At 55.9% G+C, this 12,715-nt stretch overlaps 2 protein-coding genes across 4 annotated transcripts in view; both read left to right on the top strand.

The window, feature by feature from the left end:
- Zer1 (zyg-11 related, cell cycle regulator) overlaps nucleotides 1-7,798 on the top strand; it is a 34,164-nt gene extending 26,366 nt beyond the window's left edge. For all 3 annotated transcript variants that reach the window (XM_013021496.1, XM_013021497.1, XM_013021495.1), the window contains exons 13-16: nucleotides 273-461; nucleotides 1,455-1,552; nucleotides 2,707-2,809; nucleotides 6,271-7,798. In XM_013021496.1, the coding sequence (XP_012876950.1) occupies nucleotides 273-461; nucleotides 1,455-1,552; nucleotides 2,707-2,809; nucleotides 6,271-6,328 (448 nt within the window). In that variant the 3' untranslated portion in view covers nucleotides 6,329-7,798. The remainder of the gene's footprint in view (nucleotides 1-272; nucleotides 462-1,454; nucleotides 1,553-2,706; nucleotides 2,810-6,270) is intronic.
- Nucleotides 7,799-9,427: 1,629 nt separating this feature from the next.
- Nucleotides 9,428-12,644, top strand: Zdhhc12 (zinc finger, DHHC-type containing 12). Its single transcript, XM_013021369.1, has 5 exons — nucleotides 9,428-9,557; nucleotides 10,458-10,594; nucleotides 10,965-11,042; nucleotides 11,779-11,945; nucleotides 12,038-12,644. Exons 1-5 carry the CDS (start codon nucleotides 9,458-9,460, stop codon nucleotides 12,360-12,362), a joined length of 807 nt encoding a protein of 268 aa, XP_012876823.1. The 5' UTR covers nucleotides 9,428-9,457; the 3' UTR covers nucleotides 12,363-12,644.
- Nucleotides 12,645-12,715: the final 71 nt, after the last annotated feature.

The raw sequence follows: 12,715 nt of genomic DNA, 5'->3' as shown, positions 1-12,715 counted from the left end.
TCTCTCCTGCCCGGGCTGGCTTTGAACCTCGATCCTCAGATCTCAGCCTCCTGAGTAGCTAGGATTACAGGCGTGAGCCACCAGCGCCCGGCCCGTGAGACTCTTATCTCCAGTTAACCACCAGAAAACTGGAAGTGGCGCTGTGACTCAAGTGGTGAGCTGAAGATCCCAGGGACAGTGCCTAGGCCCAGAGTTCAAGACCCACCCACCGACTGACCAAAAAAAAAAAGAGAGAAAGAGGGGGGGCTCTATTTTCCTTTTTCTCCTGGTAGCCACCTGCTGGAGAGCAAGGCCGATGGTATCGAGGTGTCCTACAATGCCTGTGGAGTCCTCTCCCACATCATGTTTGATGGGCCCGAGGCCTGGGGTGTCTGTGAGCCCCAGAGGGAGGAGGTGGAAGAGCGCATGTGGGCAGCCATCCAGAGCTGGGACACCAACTCCCGCAGGAACATTAACTACAGGTAGGGGTGGGGCGGGCAGGGCATAGCTCTCCTCCCTTCTGCTCCAGCTCCACTTTTCCCCTGGTCCCACTCTTGTCCTGTCTGTCCTCACTGACGCACAGCCACGTGGCAGACAGTACACACGACAGAGAGGTCTTTTATTTCTCACTAGCATCTGCCTGTGCCCAAGGCTTGGCATTTACAAATCCTTGGCACATGTTTATCTATGGGAAATACAAAGGAGAAAGTAAGAACCAGAGGAAACAACATAGAACTGAGCTACGACAGCGCCCCCTGAGGGAGCCCTGTGCACTGGGGGTGCCCCATCAGGAGTTGTCAGCCCTTGCTGTGCTGCGCTTGCTTCGCCATCACCAGGCCCTGGTCTCCCTCCCCTTCTGTGACTGTGCTATCCCCTACATCTCCTTATGTAGCCCCTGCTAGCCTCAGCTTTCAGTCCTCCTGCCTCAGCCTCCTGAAGGCTGGGATTCCAGGCATACACCACCACCGCCAGCCATGGATGGTTGTTGAAGTTTAACTCACTTGGGAGAATTGGGTCTAGGCGGCTGTGTGGAGGATACCAGGACTGTAGTCCCTGAGCAAAAGAAAGCAGAATCACTGGCTCCCAGGGGTTTTGGTTCTTTTGTCTTTTCATTGTTGGGCCTTATATATGCTAGCCCAGGAGGTTTCGCTTGTCCACTTTTTGGGTGTTTGGTCCAGGCTGGCTCAAGTATGGCTACTGTTGGTGGTGGTCACTCTTCCTCTGCTCCCCACCCCCTGGCCTGGCCTGGCCTCTTTACTGGTGCTCCAGTCTGCACTCCTTCTGCCTCCATTATCTGCTCTGGCTCCCAAGGAAGTTCCTGGTGGAAGCCACATGGGGTTGGGCAAAAGACCAGCTGCCGTGGGCCCTGGCCTCCTCAGCTTGCTCATGTTTGTCCTTAGGACCCTTCAGGGAGTAAAAAGACTTAACTCTCCAATTCCCAGAGTCCAAAGTGATCTTGCCTTCTCTCCCTGCAGGTCATTTGAGCCAATTCTCCGCCTCCTTCCCCAGGGCATCTCTGCTGTCAGCCAGCACTGGGCCACCTGGGCCCTGTATAACCTCGTATCTGTCTACCGTGAGTGCCTACCATAGTTCATACAACATGCCTCTGGCAGCCTCATCCAGGAGGGGGCCTCTGCAAGCGGCAGGTCAGCATGGGCCTCAAACAAAGCCCTCCCCAGGAAGGCCTGGGCCTTGCCAGTCCCATCACAGCCCCACCCATATGGAGCTCCAGCCTGCCTTCTGATGCTTCCTGCCCCCATAAGAGTCAGCAGCAGCTGGGCGCTCACTGGTGGCTCATGCCTGTAATCCTAGCTAGTACAGTGTTTGCCTTGCGTGCCCTCTTACGGGAGGCTGAGATCTGAGGATTGCAGTTCAAAGCCAGCCGGGGCAGGAAAATCTGTGAGACATCTCCAATTTAGCACCAAAAAGCCAGAAGTGGCACTGTGGCTCAAGTGGTAGAGCACTCACCTTGAGCTGAAGAGCTGAGGAACAGCACCCAGGTTCAGAGTTCAAGCCCCAGGGCTAAAAAAAAAACACAGCAATACCTCCCTGTCATCATCTAGCCTCACTGCTCACCAGAATCACCCAGTGGTATTGTATTAACAACACAATAAATACAAGCAAGCTGGGCACAATTTTACATGTCTGTAATCCCAACATTGGAGATACTAAAGTAGAAAGATGGAGAGTTCCAGGCCAGCCTGGGCTACATAATAAGACCCTGTCTCAGTAAATGAGTTCATACCCACATCCACAAGTGCACGCCCAGGATCTGGTGACCAGTATCCAGGGAAAATATCTCATAAGATCACTATGCGGGCTGGGAAGGTGGCTCAGTGGTAGAGTGCTTACCTTGCATGCATGAGGCCCTGGGTTCAATTCCTCAGCACCACATAAACAGAAAAGGCCAGACGTGATGCTGTGGCTCAGGCTCCACAACCAGAAAAAAAAAAGAAAAAAGAAAGATTACAGGTATAAGCCACCAGCACCTGGCAAAATGGCATATCTTTGATCCTCAGTTAAGGATGTTTTTCCCCAAGGGCTTGTCCTTATTCCCTTTGGTAGACACAGGAGCACACACTCTATCTGGGCAGATGCTCCTAGCCACAGGCTTTCATTCAGGCATCCCCTTTAGGATAGTCCTTGAGGTGAGGGTGGGTTTCTGGGACAGAGGCTAGTGGAAAACCTCCCCTCCCCATATCATGAGCTGTCTGCTCTTACCCACAGCTGACAAGTACTGCCCCCTGCTGATCAAAGAAGGTGGGGTGCCTCTTCTGAGAGACATGATCAAGATGGCGACCGCCCGACAGGAAACCAAGGAGATGGCTCGGTAAGAGACAGCTGTGGTTTTTGCTGGGTGCCTTGCTATAAGGAACAAAGGAACAAAGTGGGCCATGGTTTCCAGAGTTCCCAATGGCCCACTCAGAGTTGAGCACAGACATGTCCTGTGGAAGCCTCTCTGTGTGTCATTTCTGCCATAATACCTCAGGCACTGGATGAACTGAATTGGAGCATCAGTGGCCTCAGCTGTGAGCTTGGTTCTCTGTCATTACCAATAGACTCCATGCTCATCATAGAGCATGAGCAGATCAGGTCAGAGTTCTTTGTTATTTTTGGCCAAAGACATCTCAAGAAGACCAGGTGGGTGTACATGTATCTTCTAGAAATCAGCTGAAGTGGAATGTGAGGAATTTCTCTTTAAGTATAAATGTGAAGGTCTTGGGAAAAAAGGAAAAAAAAATCCTTTGTTGGCTGGGATATAGTTCAATAGCACAAAAAGAAGAAAGTCTGGTACTGGTGGCTCATCCTGTAATTGTAGCTACTCAAAAGGCTGAGATCTAAGAATCATTGTTCAAAGCCAGCCCAGGCAGGAAACTCCATGCAACTCTCTCTCTTTTTTTTTTTTTTTTGTCGGTCGTGGGGCTTGAACTCTGGGCTTGGGCGCTGTCCCTCAGCTCTTCAGCTCAAGGCGAGCGTTCTACCACTTGAGCTACAGCGCCACTTCCGGTTTTCTGGTGGTTTATTGGAGATAGGAGTCTCACGGTCTTGTCTCTCCTGCCTGGGCTGGCTTTGAACCTCGATCCTCAGATCTCAGCCTCCTGAGTAGCTAGGATTACAGGCGTGAGCCACCAGCGCCCAGCCATGCAACTCTTATCTCCCATTAACCACCAGGAAAATGAAAGTGGCACTGTGGCTCAAAGTGATAGAGTGTTAGCTTTGAGCAAAAGACCTCAGGGACAGCACCCAGGCCCTGACTTCAAGCCAGAAGACCATTAGAAAAGAAAGAAGAAAAATATCATTATGAAAGTCATAGATATGCTAGAGTCTTCTGACTTTTGTGTGTGTGCCTATCCTAGGTCTTGAACTCAGGCCGGAGCACTGTCACTGAGCTTTTTTGCATAAGTCTAGCACTCTTAATATTTGAGCCACAGCTCCACTTCCAGCTTTTTTGGTAATTTATGAGGGATAAGAGTCTCAGAGACTTTCTTGCCTGAGCTGACTTTGAATTGCAATCCTAAGAGCTCAACCTCCTGAGTGGCTAGATTTAGTTATGAGCCACCAGCACTTGCCTCTGCCTTTTTTTTTCTTTTCTTTTTTTTTGTCCTGGGGCTTGAACTCTGGCCCTGGGCACTGTCCCTCAGTTCTTCAGCTCAACACAAGCACCCTACCACTTGAGCCACAGTGCCACTTCTGGTTTTCTGGTAGTTTATTGGAGATGAGAGTTTCACGGCCTTTCCTGCTTGGGCTGGCTTTGAACTGTGTCCTCAGATCTCAGCCTCCTGAGTAGCTAGGATTCAGCTTCTGCCTTTGGTTTTTGAGTGTGAATCATTGTTAGGTCTAAAATACTTCTCTGCTTCCCCCATGAGTGATTACACAAATGGGCTTAGAGAGCCGGGCACCCACTGGTACTTCATGCCTGTAATCCTATTCAGGAGGCTGAGAGCTGAAGATTGTGGTTCAAAGTCAGCTGGGGCATGAAAGTCTGTTAGACTCTTTATCTCCAATTAACCACAAAAAGCTGGAAATGAAGCTATGGCTCAAGTGGTAGAGCACCAGCCTTGATCACAAAAAGTTCATGGACAGTGCCCAGGGCCTGAGTTCTAGCCTTAGGACCAGAAAAAGAAAAAAAAAAGGAAGGAAGAAAAAGAAAAGGAAGGACGAGGGATGTCACATGTCATAATCAGCAGTGGCAACCTTCCTTCCAACAGGATCCATTCCAGAACATTGTAGGGGTTAGGATAGTCACCTTTGCCTATCAACTTTGGTCCTAAATATGAACATAATGTGACGTTCATCTAGACTAGGGCCCTGGAGCATAGCCATTCCCCAGGCAGTGATGGTGTTTTGGGGTAGAAGCAGTGGCTGGTTCTGCCCTTACTTTGGGTGAAAGGTACATTTAAACATTGAGGATGGGCTGGGTAGGTGACTCAGTGGTAGAGCGCTTGCCTTGCATGCATCAGGCCCTAGGTTCGATTCCCCAGCACCACATAAAAAAAAAGAAAAAAAGCCAGAAGTGGCGCTGTGGCTCAAGTGGTAGAGCGCTAGCCTTGAGCTGAAGAGCTGAGGGACAGCGTCCAGGCCCAGAGTTTAGGCCCCTCGACCAGACCAAAAAAAAAAAAAAAAATCTCCAGGGCTGCTGGGAGGAGGAAGATATGTGGGCAGGGGAAATAAAGGGTGGCATTGTTTAAGGAAAGGGTTTGGAAGGTCAGGCCTTGGGGTGCCCTGTCCACAGGTGCACTGTGTGTGTGTGTGTGAGGGGCTAGCAGGGGTCGGGAGGAAGGAAGGAGAGGTACTGCTTCCTGGGTGCTCTGCCAGCCACTGCACTCACTCAGTGCAGGACAGATGCTCTACCGCTGAGCCAGCCCTCCACATCACTATTTATTTTAGTGGTACTGAGATTTAAACTCAGTGCCTTGTACTTTCTAGGCAAGTGCTCCACCACTGAGCCATGCCTTCAAGCTCAGCATCACTCTTCCCCCATCCCCTCCCCCCAGTCTTGGGACTTGAAATCTGAGCCTTAGCACTGCCCCTGAGCTGCTTTTTGCTCAAAACTAGCATCTGCCACTTGAGCCATAGCATCACTTCCCAGCTTTTTCTTAGTAGTTTATTGGAGATAAAAACCTCACGAAGTGGGCTGGGAAGGTGGCTCAGTGGTAGAGCACTTGCCTTGCATGCATGAGACACTGGGTTCAATTCCTCGGCACCACATAAGCAGAAAAAGCCAGAAATGGCGCTGTGGTTCAAGTGGTAGAGCACTAGTCTTAAGCTGAAGAGCTAAGGTACAGAGCCCAGGCCCAGAGTTCAGGCCCCCTCCCCACCCCATCCCAACCCCCCCAAAAAAAGCCTCACGGGCTTTCCTGCCCAAGCTTGCTGCAAACTTCAATCCTCAGATCTCAGCCTCCTGAGTAGGATTACAGGCATGAACCACTGCCACCCAGCTTTTTTGTGTGTTTGCCAGTCTTAGGGCTTGAACTTAAGAGCCTTGGCATTGTCCTGAGCTTTTTTTGCTCCAGTCTGGTATTCTACCACTTGAGCCACAGCTCCACTTCTGGCTTATTTTTTGGGTGTTTAACTTAAGATACAAGTCTCACCAACTTTTCTGCCTGATCTGGCTTCAAATGGTAATCCTCAGATCTCAGTCTACTGAGTAGGTTGGGTTACAGGTGTGGACTACCAGGGCCCAGCCAGGATCACTCCTACCTTTTGTCACCCAGTTCTACTGGTCCCTAGGAGGAGTAAGCTCAGCCCAGCGCTGCCTCAGCCCTCTCTCTCTCCCCTTATTGTCTCCAGCAAGGTGACTGAGCAGTGCAGTAACTTTAGAGAGGAGAACATGGACACGTCCAGATAGAGGCCTTCGCCATGGCTACCACTGTTCGGACCACAGGCCGAGAAGAAGCACTTGTGTGGCCCAGTGGGCAGGCGCCTTCCAGAGCCTCCCATGGGACAAGGAGACAGAGGGGACTTTTGCACAAGCAACGCTTTTCCTTAACATTAGTGAGATATATATATTATATATATATATATTATTTTTGTTGTTAGGCAGTGTGAAGTTTTGTGTGTATGATTTCTGTACAAAAGCAACCTCCTGAGCCCCACAGCTTCGTTGGCCATTCTCCAGGCAGCCCTGGCCTTCACCACTGCCATCCCTCCCAGCGCCCCTTTCACACCGCCATTCTCCACCCGGCCCGGCCTTCACCTCTGCCGCCCACTCCAGCCACACTAAACGCCTCTGGATGTCTGGTCCCTCCCAGTGAGCGCAGACCCTGGCCACCCTTCCCAGGGCCTCGCCAGCACTTGTGCCACCTGCCCACACCTGAGGTACTCATCTGGGCTCCTGGGGGCGACTGATAGGATTTGGGGATTCAAACGAACCCCTGCTGGGTCTCCCAGAAGCCTCGGTGCTCTGGGCTATGGGCCACCTAAGGCAGGAGAGCAACCTGGAGGCCCCGGGCGGAGTGGCCTGCTGCTCTCTGGCCAGGCCTGCCTGCGGCCATGCTGCTATAGAGGCTGTCTCCCAGCCTCCCTCAGGCCCTAGGCTGTTGAAGGCCCAGCCCAGGGGTGGTCAGAAGTCAGGGGCAGATTCAGTTGCCCCTCTGCCAAACACCCAGGACCTGTCCCCAGCTCCGGAAGCCAGCACCTCCCAGGGCCTGGAGCTGCTTCCTCCGCCAACCCTCAGCTGCCCACAGCGTCCAAAGTGCTCATCCTCTCCCACCAGCACAACTTCACCTGCCTCACCAGCCCGGGTGCACCCCGCTGCCCAGAGGACCCCACAGCTCTTGAGGCAGCCACCTCCAGACCAGCACCTGGACAGCCCTCCCTGCCCCTTACCGTCCCCGTTGTCCCAGGAAGCCGCTGGGCCTCGGGCCTGTGCTGTACAGCGGACACTGGAGGAAGCTGTGTGTAGTGTCTGGAGCCCCTCCCTGCTGCTGCAGCTCCATGTGGCCTCCCGCGCGGGACCCTGATGAGGAGCCCCTGGCCGAGGCAGCCCCTGATGGCCACCGTGGGGCTCTCTCCTCCCATTTCCTTCCCTGGCCTGGTTTTGAATTCTGTCACTCCTGCCTCCAGAACAGGCCAGATTAGCAGGGCTCTGCGACACCAGGGGCCCTTCCTCCAGAAACCTCTCCCTTGGGCTGGGCAGGAAGCCTAGCCCTGTGCTCCCCAAGGGCAGACACCACCCCCCTTCCTGACCCAGGCCCTTCTGCCCAGCCAGACCCCGGCAGAGCTCACATCGCTCACATCGCATTGCTTCACCGTCTGGGGCCCAGGGAAATGTCTGTACTTTGGGATGTCACAGAAATACATTTTTGTGCAAAGTGCAGAAGAGCAGAGTGTCGTTTTTGGGGAGCGGAGGGGTGGCGGCTGTGGGCAGGCTTGCTGGAGAGGGGAGGGGGGGCCACTGGGGCCACAGACGAGCTCTTCAGTGTTCTCTTCACACCTCTGACCAGACAGCTCAGAGCTGGCCAGCAGACCAACGGGGCCCTGCTGACACCTTGTCTGATGGAGGAGGCAACGAGGGAGTGAGGGTTCCTCCTGCAGGCCACTCGGAGTGGACAGGGGTCAGGGAGGAGGGTGGAACACGAGGGTCACATGGTGAAGGGTCCAGCTCCAGCAACACCCAGGCTAGCCTGGGCTTATCCCTGCATGCTCGTGTGGCCGACCTGTGCCCTCAGGGCCTCCGTGGAAGCACCTGCCCACGGGGCCTGGAATTGTAGGCCAGGTCACCAGGACCACACCACTTTCCTGGAACCTGAGCATTCTTACCTCATCCCCTCACCCCCTCCTTTCTTCCTAAGCAGAACCTGGACCAGGTGGGCCTTCCTAGGAGGCTCTTCCTACAGTGCTCAAGCAGCCAGTCTGCTGCATCAAGAAAGAAGGGCTGGGGTCGGGGAGGGGCGGTAATGTACCCATACAACTCATCCTCAAAGATGGAATTCCTAAGTTCTGCCAGCTAACACCCACAGCTGGCCTGACCGCCCAGCGCTTGGCATTTTTGTCTGCTAACCACCATCCCCCCTCCTCCCTCATTCTACCTTTTTTTTTTTCTTTTCTTTTCTTGTACTTAATTTGAACTCAGAGCTTCTAACTTGCCAGACGGGTACTCAGCTACTTGAGCCACACCTCAGCCCCTTTTTGCTTTGTTTTCCAAAAATAGGGTCTTACAGTTGTGCTTAGGCTAGCGTGTACCACAATTTACATCTCTAAGCTCCCGGTGTGGTTGGGCTGACAGGTGCGCACCGCCAGGGGTGGACACAGCTTCTTACTGAGAGGGGAGGAGATCTCACTTTTTACCTGAGTTGGCCTTGAGCCACTTTCCTCCTGATGGCCTCCTGAGTAACTGGGATTACAGGCAGGAGCCACGTGCCTGGCTCGCTCTACCTCATAAACATTTGGTCACAGCTGCACGGAGCTGAGTTGGTTCAGTGACTCGGTAGGATCCCAGACGGCGTGGCTCACGCCACCATCCAAAAGCAAGCAGGTGACGACGCCTTCCCCGGGCAACCTCTGGCAGGCCTGGCCCCTGGGGCCCGCCACCGCGTCGCCTCAATGGGCGCAGTTCCAGTTAGGCACCAACCCCCAGAGCCACGGCCCTGGGAGCGCCGTGGAGGATGTGCGCGTGCGCGGACGGCGGGAGCGGAGCCCTTGGGGGCGGGGCGTAGGGGGCGCGGGGGAGGGAGTGGGTCTCCCGCTCCTCAAAGTTACCTGGCTGGAGTGGGGCGGGCGGGGCGGGGCGGGAGGGGGGGGAGTGTCGGTGGAGTTACCGGCTGCGCGCGCGCCAGCCCCGCCCTCAGCCTCCTCAGGCACCTGTTGGCTTGAGGGCCCACTCGGTCGCGGCTGCCATCCAATAGGCTGCCGGCATGACCCTCTCAGGCTCCGCCCACCTCCCTGTCAGCCAATCACCAGACCGACACGCCCCCTCTTCTCCTGAGGGACCGCCCCCTCTGGCCGCTTCTTCCGGGTGGGGCCCGGGGCGGAGGCGATGGCGCCCTGGGCGCTCCTCAGCCCTGGGGTCCTGGTGCGGACCGGGCACACCGTGCTGACCTGGGGTATCACGCTGGTGCTCTTCCTGCACGACACCGGTGAGCCGGACCCACCCGATCCCGCGTGATTCCCTGCACACTGGCGGCTCACTGCCCTCCCGGCCCCGCTCAGAGATGTTGGGGTTCTCCCACCTGGCCAGCTTCCAAGAGCCCTCCCTGGCCCTCAGCCCGGCGCCACCTGCTTTCCGCCCCGTACCCACTGCCCTCCTGCCACTACCCCGCTCCTGACCGGTGCCCACCAAACCCAAGGGCGGCCGCGCGCCCCCCACCCCCGCTTCTTACCCTGGCCCTGGACCCACCCCGTAGTTTCCAGGAATTGACTCCGAACCTCTCCGTGCAAGATCGGGAGGACCTCTGGCACCGTGCCACACCCTCGGCCGCCGGGGGCCGGGCTCCCATCCTGGCCGGACAGCACCCAGGATGGGGGCAGCGACTTCCCGTAGTCTCGTAGTTGTGGCAATCATTTCCCACCCCCCTCCACTGCCACGCCCTTACTCAGGGCAGCCCCCACCCCAGTGGTCCAGCCTCTACCTGCCAGCAAGCCAGGACGCTATCCAAACCCACCTCTGTTCTTGGCTCCCTTTTCCAACTAAGGGCAAGAGACTTGGCCACTCTGCTGTCTGGCACCTGAATCTTCAGTCACTCCCACAAGGAGTAACCCTGCCAGGAGCCCTTGGGCCCCTCTGCAGCATAGGTCCCAGCCTCTAGGTCTCAGTTTTAACACCGGCCCTATCTCTGCCCATCCAGAGGCCAGAGACTCAGGAGCACTTAATTCCTCACCCTATACCCAGCAGGTCTGCCCCATTCACATGTGCCTACCTTCCTGTTCCCTTCCTCCTCTCCCCCTGACTGCCAGGCCTTATTCAGCCACTTTGCTGCCCAGCCCTGTGCTTCTGTGGTGCCCAGCCCAGCCTCACTGCCCTTCTTTGGTCTCTCCAGAGCTGCGGCAGTGGGAAGAGCAAGGGGAGCTGCTCCTGCCCCTCACCTTCCTGCTGCTGGTGCTGGGCTCCCTGCTGCTCTACCTGGCTGTGTCACTCATGGACCCTGGCTATGTGAACACTCAGCCCCAGCCACAGGTAACAAGGGTCCCCTGAGGACTTGAACCCCTCCCCTGGGCCACAGGGTCCCAAGGCCCCAGCAACAGATCCCATGCCAGACCACAGGCTTTGATGGGGGCAGCTCAGTGAGTCCCCTGCCAGCCTTAGACCCCTAACCTACAACAAGGAAATCACCAAGGCCCAGTGACAGAAAGTGACTCACTAAGGCCATACCGCTTTGCTCATTGCAGGGCAGGCACTCTGACCCACTCACACCTCCATTCTATACGGAATGGGCCCAAACCCTCCATACTCAGCATACAGCTAATGCTGGCCCCCAAGGGAGGTGCCCACTGCTGCCATGTGCTTCACAGAGGGGTCCCACTTATGCTCTATCTCTGATTTCCAGGAGGAGCCCAAGGAGGAACAGACAGCCATGGTTCCTCCAGCCATCCCTCTTCGGCGCTGCAGATACTGCCTGGTGCTGGTGGGTGAAAGAGGGACACCCCCTCCCCCCAACATGGGCTGGGCCAGGATGAAGTTGAGATCTCCCTGGCCCATCTCTCCTCCAAGAAAGGCAGGGTGCCAGTGGCTCGCGCCTGTAATCCCAGCTACTCAGGAGGCTGAGATCGGAGGATCCCAGTTCAAAGCCAGCCTGGGCAGGAAAGTCCATGAGATTCTTATCTCCTAATAACCACCAGAAAACTGGAAGTGGAACTGTGGCTCAAGTGGTAGAGCGCTTGCCTTGAGCAGAAGAGCTCATGGACAGCGCCCAAGCCCAGAGTTCAAGCCCCATGGCTATAATGTTCTATAACTTTAGCTTCTCAGGAGACCCAAAATTGGTCCTCTACTACCTGGCCCTAGAACCAGGGACAGGTGATCAAAAACACCCAGGACTCCCATTTAGTTGTCCAATTGCTAAATAAACCCAGGCAGGGAAGCCCTAAAGCTACCTCCTGGCCCACTCACCCCCTTTTCTCTAGTGCCAGTTCCACAAGCAGCCAGTTAGCCTTTCACATGTAAACCTCAGCCCAGTGGTGGGCCGCTGGTGGCTCACATCTGTAATCCTAGCTATTCAGGAGGCTGGGATCTGAGGCTCAGGAATTTGAAGCCAGCCTAGGCAGGCAAGAGATTTGCAACTCCAATTAAGCAACCAAAACGCCAAACAGCGGCTTCAGCCCCTGCCCGTGGAGGGCTCACAGGACTTCCCTCCTCACCCACAGCAGCCCCTGCGGGCCCGGCACTGCCGTGACTGCCGCCGCTGCGTCCGTCGTTACGACCACCACTGCCCCTGGATGGAGAACTGCGTGGGGGAGCGCAACCACCCGCTCTTCGTGGCCTACCTGGCCCTGCAGCTGGTGGTGCTCCTGTGGGGCCTGTACCTGGCATGGTAGGTACCACCGCACGTGGGGCATGAGGGAGGGTGGGCAGCACACACCCTCAGGTCTGAACAGAGCCCGGGTCCCCATCCCCGTGCTGCAGGTCCGGCCTCCGGTTCTTCCAGCCCTGGGGACTGTGGCTGCGGTCTAGTGGGCTCCTCTTCGCCACCTTCTTGCTGCTATCTCTCTTTTCCCTGGTGGCCGGCCTGCTCCTGGCCTCGCACCTCTACCTGGTGGCCAGCAACACGACCACCTGGGAGTTCATCTCCTCCCACCGTATCGCCTACCTCCGCCAGCGGCCCAACAATCCTTTCGATCGTGGCCTGACCCGAAACCTGGCCCACTTCTTCTGCGGCTGGCCCTCGGGCCCCTGGGAGACCCTCTGGGCTGAGGAGGAGGAGGAGGAAGGCAAGAGCCAGGCCGTCTAGGGTCACTGGAGATAGGGCTGCCAGCCTGTGCCGGGAACATGAGGCTGAGTGAGCCCGGCTCGGCCTGGGCTCTGGGCTCCCACACACTCCTCCCAGGCCTCAGCACACCTTGGGGGGGGCTCTGCCTTCCCTGGGGAAGATGGAGAGAAATGGGGCCTGGGGCAGCTCCAGCACAAATGGACCCCAGACTCTCTCCCAGCCCTCAGCTGGGCTTCTTTCAGTGCTAAATAATTCTACACATTTAATATTCCATAAAGTCAAGTATTAAAAAAGACAAAACCATCCACTCCTTGCCATGGCGCCCTTTCTGGTGCAGGCCTCGCCCCGAGGCAGAGAAGGGGTGGACGGGAGGG

This window comes from Dipodomys ordii, unplaced genomic scaffold (genome assembly GCF_000151885.1).
Source record: "Dipodomys ordii isolate 6190 unplaced genomic scaffold, Dord_2.0 Scaffold55, whole genome shotgun sequence".
In the NCBI taxonomy this organism is placed as follows: domain Eukaryota; kingdom Metazoa; phylum Chordata; class Mammalia; order Rodentia; family Heteromyidae; genus Dipodomys; species Dipodomys ordii.
This window is presented reverse-complemented; position numbering and strand designations above follow the sequence as displayed.